The sequence below is a fragment of the Malania oleifera genome, chromosome 6 (genome assembly GCF_029873635.1).
Source record: "Malania oleifera isolate guangnan ecotype guangnan chromosome 6, ASM2987363v1, whole genome shotgun sequence".
Taxonomy (NCBI): Eukaryota; Viridiplantae; Streptophyta; class Magnoliopsida; order Santalales; family Ximeniaceae; genus Malania; species Malania oleifera.
The window spans coordinates 26,739,258-26,763,928 of record NC_080422.1 but is presented as its reverse complement, the minus strand read 5'-3'; the positions used below and the strand labels follow the sequence as shown (position 1 = coordinate 26,763,928).

At 36.1% G+C, this 24,671-nt stretch overlaps 1 protein-coding gene across 4 annotated transcripts in view; it reads left to right on the top strand.

The window, feature by feature from the left end:
- Positions 1–24,671, top strand: part of LOC131158246 (uncharacterized) — a 44,781-nt gene that overhangs the window by 2,671 nt on the left and 17,439 nt on the right. For 3 of the 4 annotated variants that reach the window (XM_058112980.1, XM_058112978.1, XM_058112979.1), the window contains exons 2-6: positions 3,004–3,068; positions 3,201–3,277; positions 8,529–8,630; positions 15,180–15,225; positions 17,674–17,749. In XM_058112980.1, coding sequence (XP_057968963.1) covers positions 3,206–3,277; positions 8,529–8,630; positions 15,180–15,225; positions 17,674–17,749 — 296 coding nt within the window. In that variant the 5' untranslated portion in view covers positions 3,004–3,068; positions 3,201–3,205. Of the gene's footprint in view, positions 1–3,003; positions 3,069–3,200; positions 3,278–8,528; positions 8,631–15,179; positions 15,226–17,673; positions 17,750–24,671 lie in introns of those variants that run through there. The other variant, XM_058112981.1, reaches the window with a different exon arrangement.

The window sequence follows — 24,671 nt, the reverse complement described above, 5'->3', positions numbered from 1 at the left end:
GGCTTTCACTTGGTTGTGCTTAATGAGATAAATACCAATAACTTGTTGCAAATTAGGATACCAATGAAGGCTCTCTCTCCTGATGTATATGTGCTTTGTTACAAGAACTCTGAGACAACTTCTCACCTTCTTTTGCAATATGAATTTGCTTGGAGTAATTGGAATATGCTTTTTGGCGTTATGGGAGAAAATTGGGTTTGTCCTCCCTCGTTGGAAGACCTTTTAGAAATATCTTTCATGGGTTTTGGTAGAAGAAAGGACATGGCAACTTCATGGAAGTGTGGCTTTTTCTCAGTAATATGGGTTTTATGGATGGACATATACTTGGATATCTTCTAAGAGAAAATTAAATCTAATGTTGGTTTGGAAAAATAAAGTATTTGGCCTCTTTGTGGTGTGTTGGGTATGGATTTTTTAAAGAGGCAAGCTTTAAGGAGTTGCCAAGAGATTGGAGGAACACGTTGACTGGATGATTTTTTCTCAACATATTTTATGTTTTTGTTTAGTCCTGGAGAGTCTTAGTTTGTCTCGGGAGATTTCTCATTCTCCCTCTTGTAAATTCTATTTTTAAAATTGATATCTTCTTTTGTTTTAAAAAAAATATCCAATCAGGTTTTCGTCATCACTGTGACCAACTCAATGTTGTGGATTAGGGATAAGATGCTTGAAATCTTTAACCACTTTCCCCTTTCCATAGATCCAAAAACCTCACCTCTCTTTATGAAATATGACAAAGTTAAACGAAAGACTCCTTTGGCAAAAGCTTTTGCCCTTGTCTAATTCCATAAATCTAGGAATGTCACCACTGACTATGTGGCAAGGACACAATATCCGCGGATCACAATATGAACTTTAAGTGCCGACAAAATAGTAGAAATCTTATGGCATCAATACCCACTGTAAAGGCATCAAGTATTCTCAAACGACTTAGTTCCTACAAAACAAACCCTAATCTTTGAACTTAGGGTATAAGGTAATCTCAAGCATCCTGATCTCCTCAAAGTAGTATATCAAAGACCAATCTTAGCCAATCCACATAACGTGTAACAAAATGAAAAGGGAGAAAGTGACTAATACACACCCTGGCATGAGTTCAAACAAGAAAGTTGAGGCCAATAATATTAATCCAATTTTGCTCCACAAAGGAGTGACTTGCTCTAATACCAATTGTCATAGGGTGGAAAAGCTCCAAGGCTGAAAGGATATGCCTTAATTTGCCAAATATGTGATGAAGTCATACCCGTGCAATGACGAGACTACACCAAGTTTTGTCATACTCACCTACATACATGGGAATGCTCATGGATCAAATGTGGTGGTCAAGTCTCGTCAAGTCTCTTGAGTCGTGGCATGACAACCTTTGATCTTGTTCAAATGGTCACTGTGGAATGGTAAGGGCGTTGAGCTCACATTCCACTAGTATTGTGGGTGACTCCCATACCCATAGCACAATCCTTGCGTAGGTGTATGAGCTAGTAGCCACCCACTAGATTAAGCTAGGTAAAGTTAGACTATCCACGTCTTGAGATGGACATACAAAGGTGACAGTCCAACTAGTAGAAAATGACATAAATTGGGGATAAACCCAAGGGCCAACATGGATGCACATCCTAGATTCTGTGTTAAGGTGACGCAGAACTTCATTCACCGATGGGTCATCATGGGGCTCTCAAATCCCACTTAGAATCCCAAGACATCCTCGAGGATATGGTGTTTCCCCTGAAATGACAATCTTTCTAGCACATTCTTGCTGACACATGAGTAACCATTTGTAAGTTTGAGATTACATCACTTGCCCAAGTACACTACCATCATGACCATGGTCTTAAATTTCCAAGAAATTGTCGGAATTTGCGATTTCTGTCATCCTCAAAATCGAAATGGCAATCGATTTCCGTTTACATAATTTCCATCAAAATTCTAGTGAATCATTCTAAATTTATCGAAATCTCGAATTTTAGCGAAACTTGTCAAAATTTTACTATAGAAAGAATTTCCTCAAAATTCAAATGAGAGATTTAGGAGCGAAGTGAAATTTTGCTCTTAATTTATTTTATTTTATTTTATTGAAAAAAAGATTATTACAAGGGATTTTGAAATTATATGAAAAAATAAGCTTACAACAACATGTTTTTTCTAAGCATTCATGTCTAAACTATCATTATTTGTATAATGAATAATATTTAAATCATTTAGTAATTTCATTCGTATTAACTGAATATTTTTAATGCACATTATCTTATACGCAAATTATATTACAATTTTCTGCCTCATACACAACATAGATGTATTTAATTTGTATATATTAGTCCTAAAACTTATGTTATTACGTCTATTAACCATTTCTAAAGCTTCATAATAGAAGTCCATGGTTTACTATTGATTTCCATTATTTTTTCAAGTCAAAATTTTCGTACTTTTTGAGCTTCAAAATTTGAGTCAAATTAGAAATTAAGACCTTGATAGTCATCTAGATTCACCACGAAATCACAGCAACATGCAAAAGGTTGCCCAAGTGGCCTTTGCATGCGTCACGGATGCAAGAACATGGGATTTTTTTCCTAATTTTGTTTTGAAAATATGTTTTGGTGTATGTATTGATATTCCATGTAAGGATGCTGGCTTGCCCCTCTCCAATTATTTTGTCTTTTCTTAATGAGTTAAGTATCAACATTTGAACTAGGACTGCCTCCATCATATATCTGTTTTTTCTACTAGACTGATCTAATTTGAATTAATTACTAACTAAGTTTTTTAAAGAAATAAATAGAATAGAAAGAATAGAAGATAAAATTAAAGTTTTGTCTCAAACCCTCAATTAATACCAAAAACATTTTATGACAGTTGATGAGCATGTGCAATGATGATTTTCATACGTCAGAGAGAAAATAATAGAAATATGTGAAAATAAAGAAAAATATGCATGCTTAATATATTGAAATTATTATTATCATCGTAATTATCATTGTAATTGCTTGACAACTAGCTTTTTGTTCGATGTAGCCTATTAATCACCGATGTTTCTGGAGAAAGCATAATATTTGAATCAGTCTGCTCCTAACAAGATAGTAAGAAGTCTTCATTGCTTTTGATAGATCCATTTTGTTTTAATCAAATCTAGTTTTTTTCTTGTCTATTTGTGTGCTGGGAATAATTTCCTCTGGTTATTAGCACCAATCAATTTAGTCACTTTATGACAGGAAGAATGAAGGAAATTGTGACTATCCAAGTTGGAGGTTTTGCGAATTTCGTAGGCTCTCACTTCTGGAACTTCCAGGTAGATCTCATATTGGAAAGTATACAGATTTTGTTCTTGTTAAGTTCATATGGTTAGGTAAATATATCATATTTAATGATTATTTTTATAGTGAAACGTAGCGTCTTACTCGAATGTATGCATGATATTTTATTATTTTACATCCCTAGATTGTTTTCACTGATAAAGCATGGTAGCTATCCTTTTGGAGTTCTGGGAATGTTTTTAGGGAGCTACTTAGTGGTTATTTCTTTGGGTGACAAGTTGCATTAGAGTTTGCACCCTGTGAAATTTGGTCTATAAATGTTGTGCAGATTCAATTCCCTCATCAAATATCAGATCATTGTATTTATTGTTTGTTCAGCATTAAGTTGGGAATGATCCAGTTATTATGAGAAAATCACAATCAGTGAATGGCTTTGCAGCTGAAGTGCAGGAATGGAGCTTATATACATGCTTGGAATCTAAGTTTTACTTTCTATAAAAGAAAATTGAATTAAGGAGGAATACTTGGAGCAAAGATGTTGACAAGCATTGGGAAGGTTTAGGTTTATGAAAAAGCTTAAGCGTCTTAAACAAGTGTTAAAAATATTGGAATGCCAAAGTTTTTGGAATGAGAAGAATAGCATTCTGGATGAACTTGATTTGTTGGATAGACAAGAAGAGGAAAGGGGGGTCTTTTGAACTAAGATTCTAAACGGTGTTGTTGATGAATGAGTTTGGGGAGGTGATCTTTAGGGAAATGTAGGAGTTGTGGGCAAACAAAAAAATAAAAATAAAAATAAAATAAGATGGGTAAGGCAGGGTGATTGTAATTCTAAACTCTTCCATTGGTCAGCTATTGACAAGAGGAGTAAAAACATGACTAGTAAATCGGAGTTTTGGTTTTTTGGTGGGGTGGGGTGGGGTGGGGTGGTGGGATTGAGGCTGCTACGGATCCTTCCTTGATAACTGATGAAATTTTTTTAACTAATTTGTTTGTGGAGGTCCACAGGAGGATGTATGAAGGCCTATGTTTTAGGGGTTAGATTGGAGCACTATTTCTAGAGAAAAGTTAATTCAGATGGAAAGGCCTCTTGTGGAGAGTGGATGAAGGTGGTAATATTTGGAGCGTCTGGGTGATTTGATATGGCATTTTTTCATGATTTCCGGGATGTGGTTGGGAGATTTAATGAAAGTTTTCTCTATTTTAATGGGATTTTGTCGAGAATATTAATTCTACTTTCATCAGTTTGGAGCCTAGGTAGACTAAGTTTATTAAACTAGCAGTTTTTCAGCCAATCAATCTACTTACCTGTGTATTTAAGATTTTTGCAAAGGTTCTGGCAGCGAGGTTGAGTTTTGTGATACTATTTCTGAGGTTCAAAGTGTTTTTTTGGGGGGTAGGAAAGTTGTGGATGCTGTTTTAGTAGCTAATGAGGTTGTTGCGGGTGTTTGGGCTTGGTACCCCGACACGGTGGAGATTCTGTACTGTGTCATGAGCACTGGGCCAGAGGGGGATAATGTTTAAAGTGGATTTTTGATAATGCCTTTGATTAAGTTTGTTGGAATTTTTAGATAAAGTACTCTTGAGGAAGGTGAGAGGGGCTTGGATGAGGGGATGATTGTCAAATGTGTGTTTTTATATCATTATTAATGGAAAACCTAAATCATGGTTTAGGGCCTTGAGTGGGGTTAGGCAAGGAGATCCACTTTCCCTTTTCTGTTTGTTCTTGTGGTGGATGGTTTGAGTAGCTTGGTTCATAGGGCTATAGTGGATGGCTGTGAGAGGGATTTCTGAGTTTTGGGTTGGTGGGGGGGGGGGGGGGTGGGGAGTGTGAAGGGGTTGTGGCGTATTATCTTCGGTGGGTGAGTGATACTATTTTTTTCTTAGAAGATCATAAGGAATGGTTTTTTAATGTGCTCATTATTTTACAACTTTTTATAGGGTTTCTGGTTTAAAAATAAATTTCAGGAAAAGTGGAGTAGCTTGTATAAAGCTGAATGATTCTGGATCTTTGGAGTTGTCTTCTTTAGCAGGTTGTGGTCTGCTAGATTGGCCATTGGCTTATCCAAGAGTGTTGTCGGGTGTTAATCCTAGATCTGTTGGGCTGGTGGAGATGGTGTCTTAAGAGATTAAAGGGTGGAAGGGTGTTTTATTCTCTACAGTTGGGAGGACTTTTATTTATGCTTGTCTTTCTAGCATCCCTCATCTATTTTTAAAATTTTAATGGCAGGGGTGCGGAAATACATTGGGAAAGGTTGGAATGATGTTTTGGATTTCAGGTGGGGAATGGAAACAACATTTATTTTTGGCATGTGTGGAGTAATCCAGAGGCTCTCAGTGTCTCATTTTGAGCCATCTAAAACATGGCTTGTGATAATGATGCTTGCATAAGTCGGCATGTTCAAACATCAATCAGGGGTTTTTTTCTGGAATATCCCCTTTTATAGAACTGTGGAAGATTGGGAACTCCACCAGCTCACTGATTTCTACAGTCATCTTTACAAAATCCAGCTTCAAAACACTCATGACCTTCCTGTTTGGTTCTTGGGCAAGAGGAATTTTCACTGTTAGATCCTTTTATAGGGAACTTTTTTCTATGGGAGTCAAAAGAACATTCACTCCCCTTGGTCTTGATTATGGAAGCCAGATGTCCCTACCAAGGTTGCCTATTTTACCTGGGAAGCAGCTCATGGTAAGCTCTTGACCCCGGGCAACTTGCAGAGAAGGGGGTTCTCCTTTGCCAACAGATGTGCCCTTTGCAGTGCTGAGGCAGAATCAGTAGACCATATCCTGCTCTATTGCCCCTGGACTAGAAATCTTTGAAATGTGGCTATAACTCTTACTGGACTACAGTGGGTTACCGCTAGATCTGTTGGAGGGGAGCCCTGGGCTCGGAGAGGGATTCGGGCAACAAAGGAAAAGAGGAAAGCCTTGTCTCTCATTCCTCTTGCTACTTTCTGATGTGTTTGGGAAGAGAAGAACAGAGGAGTTTTCAAAAATTCAATCTCAACGCTTCAGTTCAGCAAAGAGCAGTGGTTTATTGTGGTTCCTAGTTGGCATAGTGGACTTGTAGCAAATGAGTTTGATGTAATTTTTGAATTTTTTGACACCCTTCAGGATGGTTGATTTCTTGTACTTCAGTTTGGCATTGCCATGATGCCCTCTTAATATAATACACACACACACACACACACACACACTTTGTTTACTGCTCATAAAAATTAAAAAAAAAAAAAAAAAAAAAAATTTCCAGTGGCAATTTCTCAAAAAATAAGTGAGTCATGAGAGGTTTTCTTTGGTCTGGGGTGGGAAAAAAAGAATCATTTGGTTTGTTGGGAGATTGTGTGTGGGTCTAAAAAGGCAGGGTGTTCGGGTCTTGTTTAGTTGGTGTCCAAAAGCATTGCTTTAGTTGGTAAATGACTTTGGTGTTTAACCTTTGAGAATCCATTTGGAAAAGAGTTATGAAAATCAAATTTGGCTTGTAGGGTAATGGTAGGATTCTAATATGGGACTAAGAGGTTCTTTCAAGAGTGCTTGGAAGTGTTTTTTGCTGATTTATCCTTCCTTTATTCCATACACCAAATTTATTTTGGCGAATAGGAACTGCATTCGTTTGTGGGAAGACATTTGGGAGGGTGATGGTCTGCTTTGTACTTCTTTTGCTCATTTGCACAGGTTGTCCTCTTTGCACAATGGAACTACTCATTCCTTTTGTATTTCAACTAGGGATGAGATTTCTTGGGACTTTCATTTTTGTAGATCTCTTAATGATTGGGAGGAGGTGGAGGTCTCTACTTTGTTGTGCTTGTTGGGAAGTTGTCACTCATCTAATAGGAGGGACTGTTGGTCCTGGGTTCTACATCCTTCAGGGGAGCATACCTACGAGTCCTTTTATTTTTATTTTATTCTATTTTTTTTTTCTTTTTTGGAAATTTTGTTCCATGAAAACTTGTCTTTTTTACTTTATCGTATCAGTTGGAAGGCCAAGTGCCCCCTATGATTTAAACTTTTCTCTGGTTAGGTTAATAGATGCTGCAGAGTAGGAGATCCTTTAAAGCTTTATGTTTGTTCATTATATTTTGCCAGTTTAGAATCTGCAGCTCACTTGTTCCTGCATTGTTCTTATTGTAGGGTCTGGAACAAATTATTTAGTTATTTGTAGATATTTGGGTTTGTCCGGAGTCAGTGGAAGATTTATTATCTATTTCTTTTATAGGTTTTGAGAGGAGTAGAGATGGTTTAGCTTTGTGGAGGGGCAGGACATTTGCTCTATTGTGGGATATTTGGTTGGAGAGTAATGCTCATATTTTCATGGGGTAGATGTCTTCACTTATGCTCTGGAACAGGATTCAGTATATGGCCGCCTTGTGCATTTGTGTAGCTGATTATTTTAGATGGCTGTTTTTTCAGATTTTTAGCGTGATTGTATGCAGTTTGTTTTGGCATTTTTTTCCTTTGATTCTTTTCATGTATAATGACGATGACTTATGCTTTTTTTTGTATAATCTTTCGTCTTCAATAATTTTATTTTCCTACAAAAGAAAAAAGGAATTACTTGTTGGTTAGGGAGGTCATGAATTCAGGGTTAGGGAAGAAAATGTTCTTTTATTTATCATTATGTTGGATTCTTGAAGGAGCCAAAGGGGAGGTGGATTCTTGAATTGTAAATTTGCCATGAAAAATGGCAGAGAATCACAGATTGATGGGGCAAGGGAGATGGAAGTTTTTAAAGGTATTGTGGCTGAAGGAAACAAATTGGGACACCTGTTTTTTTTAATGCAAAGGCAATGGTTTTTGGAAGTTTGATCATCAAGTCTGTTAGGGATTGATGGGGGGTGGAGGGAGAATTGCAGATTAAGGAGGCATGCCAGATATGCAAACAAGTTATTGCAATACCTTTGGTTATGGAAATGGTACAATGATAGGTAAGAGTAGTTCATTTCTGGACAAGCGTTCATTGTAACTATTTTCTCGATTCCTTAGTTCTATCTCTCTTTTCCTTTGCTTGCAATTTAATGGATATTGTTTATGTATGCTTACACCTTGGTTCACAGGATCTTTGGTTTCCCCTTGTGCTTTTAACTCACTAGCTCTCCTAGCTGTTAAGAGGCATTTCATTTTGTAAAAAGCATTAAAATGCTCTGTGGTTCTTATTGTAGTGGTTGCATTGATGTGTTTCTATTTTATGTATTCTGAGTGATGCCACATTCTTAAATTAATTTTGCTAATAATTATGACTTGTCTATTTTGGTTTCAAGTATTGACTTGATGTGTTCTCTATTTAAGGATGAATTGCTTGGTTTGGCTGGGGACTCCCATGGTGACCCTGCCTTCAAGAATCAATGTCTAGACATGGACGCGCTCTACCGTACTGGTGAAACACCACAGGTGAAATTTTTGGGAACAAAACTTCTGCTTTAAGCAAATTTTGGGTTGTTGCATAAAGATTCATTTTTTGTGTAAGACATGATATATCCAAATTTCATTTATTTGTTTTTTTTGTGTGTGTGTGTGTGTGTTTTGATGTTTGGTAATTAGTCAGGTTGTTGTTGTCTTTTATTTATTTATTATTATTATTATTTTTTTTCAATTAAGGAGAAAAAATATACACATGGGAATGAAAAATCTTCCTAAGATGAATTAGAAACAAAGATGAAATCAAAATAATACCTGTCGCCATACCTATTTTTTGTACATGATTGGCCATGGCTATCCAAATTACATTGTTGGCATTAGGCCTAGGAAAGAAACAGTTTTGCAAAAGCCCCCCTCTTAAGGACAATTAATAAGCCAAAAGAGAAACAGAAACATGATATACAGGCACGTGTTTATATACATGTATATAGATATAGACATAGGTATATGTTCCGTACGACAACTAAAAGAAGATCGGGCTTTACTCATTTTATAAATGACATCATTCCCACATGCCAAACCTGCCCTATTAAATACTTTTTGGACCAAACATCTATTTTTTTGATCGAAAAAAGAAGAGATTTTATTAAGAAGAACAAGAAATACAACAAAGATCATGAAAAATTTCCTCCTCAAAGATAGAGGAACAAAAAAAAAGAAAAAAATCAGAACTGTCCAGACAGCATTGCCAGCTAATCACGATGTTAGTCTGAAAAAAAGAGAGACATTGAAACATCCTGCTGCAAAAATCCCACAAGGGGCCAGATACTGAATCCTTTCCCATCAAAATTCAAGCATTCCGCTCCAACCAAATCCCCCCACAAAACAGAAAAAACTACATACCTCCACAACACCAGACTATCTTTACTCCTCCAAAACCTGCAAATGATATAGCCAATAATTCCTCTTCTAACTCAGGACATATTCCACTCTTTCCAATTTAGCCAAAAAGAATATTCCACACCCTCCATGAAAAGGAGCAATGAAGGAACATGTGAGAAAGAACTTCTCATTTGTTTTTGCATTGTGATTTTTTTGCTTGGAAAACATGGGATGAGCCTTTTGGTTTATTAGCATGTTAAATAGTATATGCTACCAAAATCCCCTAGGATCGTGGAACCAAAAATAGCTAACAAATCAACTGATTTGTTAGCTGTAATTCTCCTAAAGATCAGCCTCTAATAAAGGCTGACAGATATCTAATAATTCTACACTTCCGCTCAAGTTGGGCTGTAAATATTGATGAGGCCCAGCTTGGAACTCAGATCATCAAAATTATTTCTTGGCAGAGCCTTGTTAAGGATATCGGCTGTTTGAGACATGTAGGCAAATACAACATCTTGATTATTCCTTTATTTTTTCTTTTATGAAATGTCGATCAATATCCACGTGTTTTGTTCTATCATGATGCACTGGGTTCTTTGCAATGCTGATGGTTGACTGATTGTCACCGAACATCTTCATGGGTTCTTGACCTGAAATCTTTAATTCCTTTGGAAGCCTTCTTAGCCATATTCCTTCGCAGATGCCGTGTGCTATTGCCGTGAATTCAGCTTCTGCACTGCTTCTTGACAATATTGATTGCTTCTTACTTCGCCATGTAACTAGGTTTCTCCACACATATGTGCAGTACCCAGAAGTTGACCTTCAATCATCTATTGATCCTGTCGAATCTGCATCACTGAATACTTCAATATCTCTTCTTTGATTCTTCTCAAAAAATAATCCTTTACTTGGTGTTGGCTTCAGATATCGTAGGATTCTATATATTCTTCATTGGAATTGTTCATGAATTGACTCACCATACTGACAGAGAAGCCAATATCAGGTCAGGTGTGAGACAAATATATAAGTTTTCCAACTAGTCCTTGATATCTATTATCTGCCTTTATCCATTGGTGCACTGCCTTCCTTGGCTCCTAGTTTGGTTGTTGAATCCATAGGAGTATCTGCTGGCTTGCATCTGAGCATCCCTATCTCTTTCAAAAGATCTAGAGCATATTTCCTTTGGGAGACAAAGATTCCCTTCCTTGACCGTGCCACTTCCATGCCTAGGAAGTATTTGAGATTTCCAAGGTCCTTGATTTCGAATTCTTTAGTTAGAAGACTTTTGAGACTACTCATAATCTCTTGTTAGAATGATGTCGTCCACATATACAATGAGGATAGAAATTTTTCCTTCAAGAGAGTATTTAACAAATAGTGTATGATCTGATTGACATTGAGAATAGCCATACCTCCTAACTACCTTTGTGAATCTCTCCATCCAGGCTCTTGGGGATTGCTTGAACCCATATAAAGATCTTCTAAGTTTGCAGACTTTGTTGTGTGTAGCTTGTGTCTCGAATCTAGGAGGAATTTCCATGTAGAGTTCTTCAGATGGGTCTCCATTGAGGAAAACATTCTTGACATCTAGTTGGTGAAGAGGCCAGTCTAAATTTGCTGCACGGGCACTGTATTTAACTTGGCTACAAGGGCAAATGTCTCTTCGTAGTCGATTCCATATGATTGAATGAATGCTACCAGCCGAGCTTTGAACCGGTTAACACTTCCATCTTCATTGTATTTCACAGTGAATATCCATTTGCAACCTCCTGGACATTTTCCAGTTGGTAATTCTGTGATCTCCCATGTTCCATTCTTTTTCATATGATTGAATGAATCCCTTTGCTACCAGCTGAGCTTTGAATCGGTTAACACTTCCATCTTCACTGTATTTCACAGTGAATATCCATTTGCAACCTACTGGACGTTTTCCAATTGGTAATTCTGTGATCTCCCATGTTCCTTTCTTTTCTAGTGCACTAAACCATCGGATTTGTGAGTTCTTCCTTGAGGAGGATCATTAACCTCGAGAAGATAGATCCCTGAACACATCTTAGCACTGCCAATCGTTTTCCCCAAATCCAAGACCTGAAATTCACGCATATTTGGGAAAAATTTAGTAACACAATTGAGATCCCGAGTGAGTTTACTAATAGACAGTAAATTGCAATCCAAATTTGGCACTAATAGAATTGAGTTAATTGTTAGGTTCTCTGAAATTTTAACAAAACCTGTACCAGCCACCTTTGAGAATGAACCATCTGCTATCCTAACTGTTAAATTTTAAAAACATGGACTATAAGTAGAAAAAATTTTTCTATCTCTAGTCATATGGTCCGATGCTCCTGAGTCTATAATCCATGGACCTAGCTTCTTCTTTTTAACATTAAGAGCACTTAAAAAATTACCTTTGTTTGCCAAAGATCTGGTACCAACCACAGTAGTTGGGGCTGCTGAAGATTGGCTGAACATTTTCTGCAATAATTCTAGTTGCTTCTTGCTTGGTTGGGCTGCAACTCCTGAGAGATAATCATCCTTTCCATTTCCGCATATAAACATCATCATGGAATGGGACCATTGGAGATAGTAATTCCCATAAAGTTTGTGTCCTGTAATGGGCATGAGGCTGCTATCTGAACTGCTACTGTTGCCTGAGACCATGGCTTCCTGATTGGTGGTGACGTCTGAGGCTAAAGAGGTGGAGTCGCGTCTCCCGGTGGCCATACTGTATTTGGTCATATGGGAAGATTAGGGTTCAGAGGATGCTCTGAAGCCAAGTTGAAATGTGGAAAAGAAAACTGAATATTCCACTAACTTATGAAAAAGATTAAATTCCCTTTAAATAGATGATAATTCTCATCTATTTACTGGGGATATTTACAACCTACTAAAAATAGAATATCCTATTTAAAATGGAAAGCAGCAAATCGAGTAACATGCTACCCAAATCACCTAGGATCGTGGAACCAAAAATTAGCTAACAAATCAACTGATTTGTTAGCTGTAAATCTCCTAAAGATCAGCCTCTAATAAATGCTGACAGATATCTAATAATTCTACAGTTGGATATCTTTTTTGTGACTTGGCAGGGAGAACCAAGAAAGATGCTGCAGTATTCTGAGGATGTGCATTTTTTGCAGTGTTGTGGGGTTTAGCATAATTCATGTATTTTTTTTCTGGGAAAAAGCTGAATATTTCCTTACTTGGGGATAAGATTCATTAGATGGCCTTGCTTTGTGGTATTAGTTCTAGGTGCTTCAAGGGAGTGAGCTTTTTTGACATTCAACGGGATTGGTTTCTTTGGTGGCTTGATTGATGTTTTTCCTTTCTTTTTTCTACTTTTGTATTGTCTGTTCTGATTAAGAGGGTTGCTTGTTTTCCTTTTTTCTACATTTTTCCTTAATGAACTCACTTTCTTTTGTTTTTTTGTTTTTAAATAAGGTTGTAAAAGGCCTCCTACTCGACAACAGATTGTTAGTGTAAACTCTATTAAGAACAACTAATCAAATAAAATCCTTAATCTTTGAGGTGGCTTTTGCCCTCTATACGGAACTATGAAGCGGGAAGGACATGCTTTAATTGGTGAAATTCTTTAAAAAAGACTTACAAGAGTACTCCCCCAAAGAATCAAGAAACCATGAATGGTAGCAAATATGTTCAACAAGGGCAAAAACACATCCTTTGTGTCTTCATGCCAACTACATGTCATATAAACATAGCAAGTCTTTTTGAAAACTCAACAAGTGTTGCTTTCTTTCAATGGTATTAAACTTGAAATCCTTTCAATTCCCCTCTTTGTTTGTCCTAGTAGCTTATGTGTTGAGTAGAATGGTGGATAGGGCTGTGGTTTGGGGGGCTGTTATAAATTATGATCTCCACCATTATCCCAGATGTAGGTGATATATGAAGATGTGGGGTCATCTTGGACTCATTTGCATTTCAAAGTTCACACTTTATAAATCAGCTTTTGAAGTGGAGGCTTTTTTTTTTTTTTTTGTGGTGGAGAATGATAATGAGCAGTGTTTATCGTGGACTTAGACCAACCCAAAGGCCTTACATTCAAGAAAAGATCCTTTAAGATCTAGATTTTGATTTGGTTTTGAGTTTATTTCTAATTTATTGTAATATGATTTTGGCAATAGATGTAGAAAATTAGGAAAGTTTTGTATTTTAGAATTTAGGAAATTAATTTCTGATTTAGTTGGTTGTAAGCCTTTGGAGGTAGGTAGATTTATTGAAATGAACTTGGGTGTTTGTGTAGTGGTTCGTACCTAGAGCGTATGTGTTTCTTGATTGTGCCCATGCATCATCATTTTTGTTTTTTAAATGACTTAAAATAAATTAATATACAAATTGACCTAATAATAATTTTTGGTACTTTTCTTTGGCCATTGTGTGTGTGTGAGCATGTTGATTCTATTTTATCATGCTAAATCAATTCAACGAGGTTGGCTTATGAGTTTAGGACAAGCTGGTCTACAACCAAGTACACTAGTACATTCATCATCCTTCCACACTTCATGCATAATATTTATCATACACGCATTACAAACTCTCTCATGCTTAGTTTGAATTAAGGTTAGTGACCCGCATTCACAATACCGAAGTTGCCTCCTTTATTATTATAGACATTATGCCTAAGCCCTGCTGCGGGCCATGGTCTTGAATTTCCACAAAATTGTCGAAATTTTTGATTTCTGTCACCCTCGGAATTGAAATGGCAGTTGATTTCTGTTTTACATAATTTCCATCAAAATTTCAATGAATCATTCGAAATCTATCGACATCTTGAAATTTTAGCAAAACTTGTTGAAATTTTGACTATAGAATGAAATTTTCCTTGGAATTCAAATGAGAGATTTAAGAGCGAAGTGAATTTTCTTTCTTTATTTAATAGTTTTTTATTGAAACAAAAAGTTTATTACAAGGGCTTTTGAAATTATATGAAAAAATAAACTACAACCGCATTTTTTATCTTACCATTCCTGCCATAATTATCATTATTTGTACAATAAATAATACTTAAATGATTTAGAAATTTCATTTGTACTAACTAAATATGTTTAATGCACATTATCTTACAGTATGCTCATATAAGAGTGCTTAAGGATATTTTTTGTTACATGTTACATGCACTAAGCTATGACCCATGAAAGGATATTTTAGTGTAAACAAGTTCAAAACACAACGATATTTTTGTCAAGTACAATATTGTACTTAAAAGTAAACTTGGAGAGCAGTATTTTTGTATGAGCAACTTAGAAAAATAAATATATTTAGCCAAACACAATATTGTACATCTTTAACGTATTTCTACATTTCTATTTAGCATAGGCATATATATTGGACTTTCTGTCATCAATCTGTGTAAGTTTTCACTGCCTCTTACCCATTTATACCTGTGAAATCATCATCTACTTGAACTTGTTATGGATGTGACTATTGGGATTGTCTGAGCGCATCTGGACTATCTAAATTAGAATGGTTTATTTAAATCATTAGATGCATCCTAATGCAAAAATCATTTATTCTTCATGGTAATCTTTCATTTTATTTTTCTTATGGGTTTATTTCCTTAAGCGGCACTACTGATTGTGAATGAAATCTCATTTTTCTGACCTTAATTGAACCAATTTCTGACATTTTTTGATATTTTTTAATTACTATTTCTATATTGTTATTGCTTGTATTGTGCAGGGTATTATAACATACACCCCTCGTTTGCTGTCAGTTGATTTTCCTGGTACTTGATCTTTCTGTTTTTGAGTCATTTCATTATACTTTCTTCTGCCATAAGCAATGAGATTTTTCTACTAGCAATTTTGTAGTTTTTCAGCTTCCTTCCGCTTATACATGCATTGTTCATCTTGTATTGCATAAGTTTTTGAAGATCAAAAGTTTCCCATTTTCCTAAAATTACTAGTTATATTCAGCTGTTAGTTCTTTTTATGGACTGTCTTTTGTGCTGAATGCTTGGGTAACTCATGCTTCTGGCCTTCGAACTACTGCTTTTATTATATTTTATTTTATTTTTTGCTTGGTAAGTCCCATCTTGTTCCTGAACCCATCAGACTCTTTTATGCTGTTCCAGTTTGTACCCTGGGACAAGATCTTAATCTTTTAGCATGTATGATAGGACCGCGTGAAGCCATTCTTACAGTAGCCCAGTCTAATATATTCAGTGAGTATCTTTTTGGGTATCATCATGGTCTTAAATTTCCACGAAATTGACGAATTTTCCATCAAAATTCTGGGTTCCATCACCCTTGAAATCGAAATGGCAATCGATTTTCGTCTTGCATAATTTTCATTGAAATCTCAATGAATCATCCGAAATTTATCGAAATCTCGAAATTTTAGCAAAACTTGTCGAAATTTTAACTATGCAATGAAATTTCCTCATAATTCAAATGAGAGATTTAGGCGTGAAGCGAAAATTTTCTCTTAATTTATTTTTATTGAAATAGAAGATTATTACAACTGCTTTTGAAATTATATGAAAAAATAAACTTACAACAACATTTTATTTAATCATTCATGTCCAAATTATCATTATTTGTATAATAAATAAATTCAAACAATTTATGAATTTCATTTGTATTAACTAAATATGTTTAATGCACATTATCTTACAACAAAGTTTGATACACATACTATGTTACAACTTTTCCACCTCATGCACAAGATAGGTGTATTTAACTTGTAATATTTTAGTCCTGAAACTTACATTATTATAGCAATATGTATATATATATATATGGTATATAATGTAGTATATATAGGCTATATGTATATACATTGTTTGTAATACTACATGGTATCTAATATATATATGTGTGTGTGTGTGTGTGTGTGTGTGTGTGTGTGTATTGTTTGACCATTTCTAAAGTTTCACAAAGAATTTCATGTTTTACTACTGATCAAATTGAAATTGAAATTGAGATCAAAATTGAAATTTCTGTCGAAATTTCCGTGCTTTTGGAGCTTGGAAATTTGAGTCGAAATCAAAATTTAAGACCTTGGGTATCTTACATCTGGGATGTGCTCCTAAGTGTTGAATATGGACTTCCAGATAGTGGTAAAGTTTAAATCTTTTATATTAATTTCAGTTGAAGAGGGATTGTTGTTGCATTAAATAAGGAAATGGAGGTAAAAGCATAATTTGCATTTGTAGTAGAAAGCATATCTGTGGATCTTAAAGGTTTAACAGAGAGCCTAATATTGGAAGGCAGTACGGTAAATTATAAGTGCGAAAAACATAGTTACGAATTTGTCGAAGAAGATGGACTTTCAGACAACTGTTAGATTTAGTTTTTTTTATATTAAAATCGAGTCAAAGAGAGATTGCTGTTGCATAAAGAAAAGAAGGAAACAGAGGTACTAGAATAATTTGCATTTAAAATAGAAAATTATTCTGTTGATTCTAAAAACTAGTAACAAAGTGCCTGATAAGCAAGGCAGTTTGATTACTAGTGCAAGAAATAGTTTTGAATTTATCATTGAAGTTGGGATAGCAGAATCAATAGGGTTTAGAGACAAGTTACAAATCTGATAAACCATTTTACTGTAAGGATTAAGGAAAATTTCTTGGAGATAAATTGAGGATATTTGTCATTTATTGTTGGATGTCGTGATATGTCAAAGGTTATTTTCTGGTTAAAAACATTTGGGAAATGTCTCAACACCCACTGGGTCCAATACGTTGGTGGATATATCACAATATGAAAATCATTTAAGCACTAATGTGAATTATGATCTCTATCTCCTAAGGTATGCATGAATGAATATGTAAGTCTACTGTTGTTCTTATTCATGTACGGCAATTTATTCTCTCAAATGTCTGATAATTTGATAATTGTGCTACTTGCGGTTTTCATTATTTAAGTTTTTGGTTTGGGTTTTGGCAAACTAAAGTGACGGCTTGGGTAATTTTATCATGTATTGAATTCCAAAAAAATGGACTTTTGTCTTATTACTAGGCTTTTGGTAACCTTATTTTACAACACAAAAATCTTTCAGATTATGTGCTTTTTAAATCAATTTTGCAACTTAAATTGTATTAAGAAAGCTGCATGAGTTTGAAGATCTTTTTTTCCTCTTTCTTCTTGTGTGCTGTTTATTGGTTCTTTTACAGAGATAATGTTGATACGTGCTTCCTTCTATTAATTGAAAATAGTCCATGATGTTGCAGGCTCCCTTGGCTCTTTGAGTTCACTGGGTACATTGTACAGTGAGGTTTCACCTGCATCATCAGGTGTTATTACGTGGTGAGGACTTTTATTGTTTACTTTTTAGATTAGCAGAGCTTAAGATTTTGTATGTTTTATGTTTCATCTGTTGGCAATATGAGATATGAATGACTGGTGGTGAATCATGCAAGTAAAATGATAACTTGAAATTAGCAATTAGCATGGTTTCTGGAAAACTTAGTGTGGTTGTCTTTGGGAATATTTATAGCTTTATCCCTTACAAAGTTTGCATGCTTCTACATACATGCATTCTGCCTTTTTTTTAAAAAAAATTATTTTTATGCTTTTAGTGTATTACAGTTATCTTATCTATCAAGGAAAAAGTTTATTGTGATTTTTACCAACTAATTCATATGGCATGTTAGAGAGTGTAGCTGTTTGTGTTGTTGGTGGAAATGTGAGACAGTGCTCCCAGCATACCAAGTATATTAACCTATTTGCGAAAAAGTAAACATATATTAGACTCAAAAAAAGTTGACTTTTTGTACAAAAAACGAAAAACAAAGAAGCAAAAAGAAAAAAAAGACCACTAAAAAAAGTAAATTTTATATTATATACGTGTACATAGGAATGTCATTGTTAATGAACGAAATGATTCTTACGTGTCCTGAAAATTATTTGGTGGTTGCATTATTTATTCATCAACTGTGTTGCCATTAGAAATATTTTTCTGGTGAGGATATTTATTATGGTATTTCCTTTCTGAAAACCTATTTGTAGTGTGTGTGCTTTTTATAGGAGGTTACTTTGTAAATTTCAAAAATTAGTTTAGGATGTTAAATGTCTTGTAAGCCGAAAGTTTGATTTGTTTTTTGTGTGATTGCACTTGCGTATTATGCAATACTATACATTAGGAATCAGCTCTGGGTGCAAACGGCATAATATTCTGTTTAAGCTTCAATTTTAGGTATATACAATTATGTGAATTGTAGTTTCTTAAGACTTCTGGTACATATAACCACTGCACTTGGTACATGAAACACAGTATGAAGTGCATGTCTGCTATGAAAGTACCCTGAAGCATTTGATTGCTGATGTGCATGCACACTGCACAATTTATCTGTTGTGCGTGTTTTAACTGTTTATGCATACTTGCGCGTGTTCACTCGCATTCACGTGTTTGAGTATCAATACCATCACTTCCCTGCTGGATTGTGTCTTTGGTTTGATCTTCTAAAATCTGGCTCTTGATTATGCATTTGGATTTGTACGTGCGAGTTTTTACAAAACTCGAAAGAAGTATTCCTTTCTTAACTAAATGGATGTCACAAGACCGTCAAGACATTACTTCCAAGTTTTTATACAGTAAAACAATGGCCTAAATATTATTCCCACATATTTGAGTAGTGGAGGAATGTCTGAAGTTGGCATAAATATAATTACCACCTATTGGTTGCTCCTGGGCTTCCTGCAATCAGTTGAAACCAAAAAAAACCCATCCAGCCTGCTGAGAGTGGGGTTATCCTAGAAACCAATTGACATGCAAATGTAATTTTTAATCAATTTCATCAGACTTATTGTGCAGCTTGACTTGAATAAGTTGTGGTTTGAGATGTTGTGTGGTCCATACTAGAATTGAAGTGAATGGTATAGATCCTAATTCCTAACCACAGTAAACGTGATTGAGCCAAATCATTTCAAAAGGTGTTAGATCCTTCTCAAGAATTTTTACATGCAGACAACAGCAGTACTTGGCATTATAAATTGGTTCAATTTTGATTGCACCTGGGACTAAGCTACCAGTTTGAGTACCTCCTAGTAAAATTATGAACACTTTGAAGGTGGAGAGGAAACTCATGGGCTTCCATACTTTTACTTCTTACCTCTTTTGTTTCACTGTCTATGAGAGATACTGTACAGATTATTTAAGAGTTTAATATGTTCAGCATAAAATGCAGTGGTGGATTCCAGTGCCTGACCTGCTCTGTACAATGCCCTTTGACAAGTATAAGCACCATCACACTGTGGAGTCTACTAAACTTGAATTTATGGAGAATAACAAATGAATAAAATTTATGAAAGCTGGAAAGGTATTTGTTAATGGACGTACAAATCCTGATCCGTCTCTCGTTTTTGTTCTTTTCCTTGTGGCACCCCCTTTTCTTCTCAGTGAGGTTGAGCCAGGTCAGTATGGAGGAGAATCCCCCCCAATCTCCGCAAATCAGGAGGGAATCTTTTGATATGTGACTGGAAAAGATTGGAAGGGGTTTGAGAAATCTTGATTTAAAAACTGGTGGATCGAATTTACTATTTCAGCAGTGAGACGGGTATGCAACTGTTTATCCTTGGTATTCTTGAGATTGGATCGATTTGTACATTACAGGAAGTTTGGCCTGATACAGTTTTGAATGGTGATAAAAGGCAAGCCGTGAAGGTAGGTTCCTGGAGCTAGGTTTACCTTGTTTGAGATTATTCTCTCACCCCTTGGGGTTCAGATGGGGAGTGGTGATGAGAGTTTGTTGATGTGTTGCAGTGGATGGTATGTGTTATGAAGAGGAATGAATCTGCAATGGTTTCAGTCCTTTGATCTGGTTGCTTGCCAAAGTTGGAAAGATGTGCTATCAGGAAGCTCAGGTCAAGCAATACACAAAGGTGTCTTGCAGTGTAGCAATTGTGGCAGTTCAGTGCAGTTGTGTGGTTGAGTGATGGCAGCTGAGGGTTCAGCAGGTCTTGGGGCTGCTAGGGTTTGTGGGATGAAGGGCATGGGTGCACAAAGGCACAAGAATAGTGTGAGCTTGGATTGGGTTGGACCAAGAGTACTCATTATACATTATATTTGGGCCCGTTAATGAACATTACAGGGTTTGATTCTGTTACGCCAGTGGGTCAGCCTATGGTTCCTATTTGTAGCAAGACCCAATATCCAAATTATGCTTTAGAGTGCAATTTCAGGACCCCAATGATCAGTGATGTCCAGATACTAATCAATCCCATTTAAGTTGTTCTAAGGCAGAAAAGGTTTGGGTTATTAAAGTCATGCTTTAGAGCCTAATTTTGAAGCTCCAAAGATGAGAATCCAGATAGTAATCAAGCCCATTTAAACTGTTCTAAGGCTGAAAGAGTTTTGGGTTTCCCCAGAACAACTGTACAAGTGGTTCACCTACAGAGGAAGGGAAATGAAGTTCTTGTTTCTTGAAATTTTCTTTCGGTGGGGAAGGGGGGGGGGGGTTGTTTCTTGATTTGTCTACAAATAATATCATAACTGGGTAATCCTGTCATCTTAGTTAATGGTTCTGGATCCGTAGTGGGAGAGTGCAGCCATCATGAAGTGGAGCAGAACAGAAAGCCTTGTTGATTAATGAACGTGGAATTTTAAACAAGGTCAAGTTAGCCCATCTCAAACCTAGGAGGTTTATGCACAAGACAGTGAAGGAAATGTTGATTGAATGAAGGATAACTCTATTAATGATAGGAGGAGGTCTGGTGAGGCTGGGATTAGTAAGGTATATTCTCGCAGAATGGCAGTGCATGCAGGTGAGAAAATCTTATGAAGAGAAACAAGTCAGAACTTGTGTGGTATTGTCCAAGTCAATGAGAAGATATTCTGAGGTGCAGTTGTGTACTTTGAGACACTAGTTGCTTGGCAGATTGGATGAGGTGGGAAAGAAATAGATTGTTTGAAGGGGAAGAAGAAATGGAGTGATGAATCTAAGAGTGAGAGTGATGTTGAAATTGAGTTTGCTTGTGGTGCCAGTTTATTATTGGATGAGGTCAGGGAACTAGGGTCCTACAGAAATAACCAAAGAACTGCAAAGCGGACTGAAACATAACCGCTTAACATTTTGGTTCAGTTTTTTGGTGTTCCGATTTTTCATTTTAAAAAAAAAATCAATTTTATGTTTTTGGTTTTGGTTGTTGTTAAGATTTGATTAAAATGAATGACCTAACTTGAAGATAGGTCTCTCCCTATATTTATAGTACAACTTAAATACATTCTAATGACAATAATACTCTTACTAACTCTCACTAATTAACATACTAACAATCTTAATAATAATAATAATAATAATAATAATACTAAAAGACATAAATAACCTCTAACACTCCCCCTCAAGCTGGAGCATAAATGCCATATGCTTTTAGCTTGTTACAAATAAATTTAACATGAGCACCTCCTAACACTTTGGTAAATAAATCAGCAAACTGCATGTCCAACTGCACATAAGCAGTAGTAATGAGCTTCTGCACAAGTTTCACCCTAACAAAGTGGCAATCAACTTCGATGTGCTTCTTTTGTTCATGAAAGACCGGGTTGGAGGCAATATGAAGAGTATCTTCATGGTCACACATCAACTTCATAGGTTGAGAATGAGAAATACCCAATTCGTCCAACATGTTCTTCAACCAAACAAGTTCACAAGCAGAGTCAGCCATAGCTCTGTATTCTGATTCAACACTTGACCTGACCATCACAGTTTGTTTCTTACTTTTCCAAATAACCAAATTGCCACCAACCAAGATATAGCACCCAATTGTGGATCTCAGGTCGGAAGGGGACCCAACCCAATTTGCATTTGTTTATCCATGGATATAAGTGTGACCCTGTTCACGATATAAAAGATCTCTCTCAAGTGTACCTTTGATATATCTCAAGATGTGAGTTACTATGTCCCAACGACTTGTCTTCAAAGAATCTAGAAATTGACTCACAACACTTGTTGCAAAAGATATATCTGGACGAGTAACTGGGAGGTAATTCAACTTTCAAACAAGTCTATGCTATTGTCTAGGAGTAGGTAGCAAATCACCTATATCTAACACTAACTTGTTTTAAGGATCCATGGGTGTATTAGTCGGTTTAGGTCCCAACATACTTCCTCTGTGACAAAACAGTTCCCATGCGAGATCTAGATACTTCTATACCCAAGAAGAATTTCAATGGTCCCAAAAATTTGGTCTGAAACTTAGTCTGTAGAAAAAGTGTGAGACTCTAAATATCTTTATCATCATCACTTGTAATAACAACATCATCCATATAAACAACAAGAAGGATCCTACTCGATGGAGTATGACGATAAAACACAAAATGATCTACAACACACCATCGAAGACCAAACTTAAGTACTACAACATTGAAACGATCAAACCATGCTCTGGGAGACTGTTTTAAACCGTATAAAACCTTTTTGAGCCAACACACTAAGCCTGACTCCCCCTGAGCAACAAACCCAGGTGGTTGCTCCATATAAACCTCCTCCTCAAGGTCACCATGCAAGAAGAAATTCTTCATATCTAATTGATGCATAGGCCAATGAAAAGTTGTAGCCAAGGAGATGAACAAATGTATTGATGTAAGTTTGGCAACCGGAGAAAAAGTATTAGAATAATCTAGACCATAAACTGAGTATATCCCTTAGCAACAAGACGAACCTTTAGATGAGCCACATAACCATCATGGTTGACTTTTACAGTGTAAACCTAACAACAACCAACCATAGACTTGTCAAGAGGAAGAGGTAACAAGTCCCAAGTACTGTTGTCATGTAAAGCAGTCATATTTTCAACCATAGCATGCCTCCACCCAGAATGGGCTAAGGCTTCTGAAACAAATTTAGGAAGGGTAGTAGATAATAGAGCAGTAACGAAACAATAATAGGAGGGTGATGTCATAACAAACATAGTTGGAAATGGGATGTTGAGTGCATGTGCGCTTACCTTTTCGAACAACAATAGTAGGATTAACACCATGAAGAGTATGATCATCAGACGAGGAAACCAAAGGTGTGGTAGTATAAGCTAGAGGGGATTCTCTTCCTTGGATCCGCCATTGTGAATACTCCTGCAAATTAGGATGATCAAGACGATGAGAAGGACTCGAGCTACATGGAGACTCGGTTGGTTGGGCAATGATAGCAGAGTAGACTCTAGAAGATTAGGCAAAGGAAGAGGCTCATTGAGTTTAGAAGCACTCAATGACTAGGTGTAGTAAGGTGTAGACCCAAAGAAGGTAACATTGGAAGAAACAAAGTAGCGATGCAGCACAAGACAATAACAATGATATTCCTTTTGAATATATGAGTAGCCTAGGAAGACACATTTTATAGCACGAGGATCCAACATATCCACCCTGGGAGTTAGTTGATGAACAGAGGACACCCACCCAAATACACAATGAGGGAGAGAAAATAAATGTGAATTAGGAAAGAGAATGGAATAGGGAATTTATCATTAAGAACAGAGAATGACATTCTATTTATCAGATGACAAGCAGTAAGTACAACATCAGAATTTTAGATACATGCATTTGATAAAGTAAGGTGGGAGTGATTTCAAGAAGATTTCTATTTTTCCTCTTTGCAACCCCATTTTGTTGAGGAGTGCGGGCACAAGATGATTGATGAACAATAACAAATTGAGTCATATAAGTAGTGATTATGCACTAAAATACACTTAGCATCATCACTTCGAAGTATTCGAACTAGCAAACCAATTTGAGTCTTTATTTCAAAACAAAAGGCACAAAATACATGAAATAACTCAAAACTATCTTTTATTAAATATATCCAAGTCATTCTTGAATAATCATCCACAAAGGTTACAAAATATCGGAAACCCAACTTGGTCACAACCCTACTAGGACCTCCAAACATCAAAATGAACATAGGAGGGCTTGCAGCTTGTTTGTTTACTCGGGAAGCGAAAGGAACATTATGGTGCTTTCCCAAATTGGCAAGACTCACAATCAAGACTAGACACAAAACTCAAATTAGGAACAAGACTTCTTAACTTTTCGAATGAAGGATGACAAAAGCGACAATGAATTTGAAAATGTGTTGCAGCAGCAATGCGTGCAGTAGAAGGAGATAGCGACTCAAAGTGATAAGTCTACTAGCTTCATGCCCTCGCCCAATCGTCTTCCTCGTCTTTAAAAATCCTGAATAACCACATAATCAGGGAAGAATGTCACTGAGCAATTCATGGATTTAGTATTTTTGTTTGC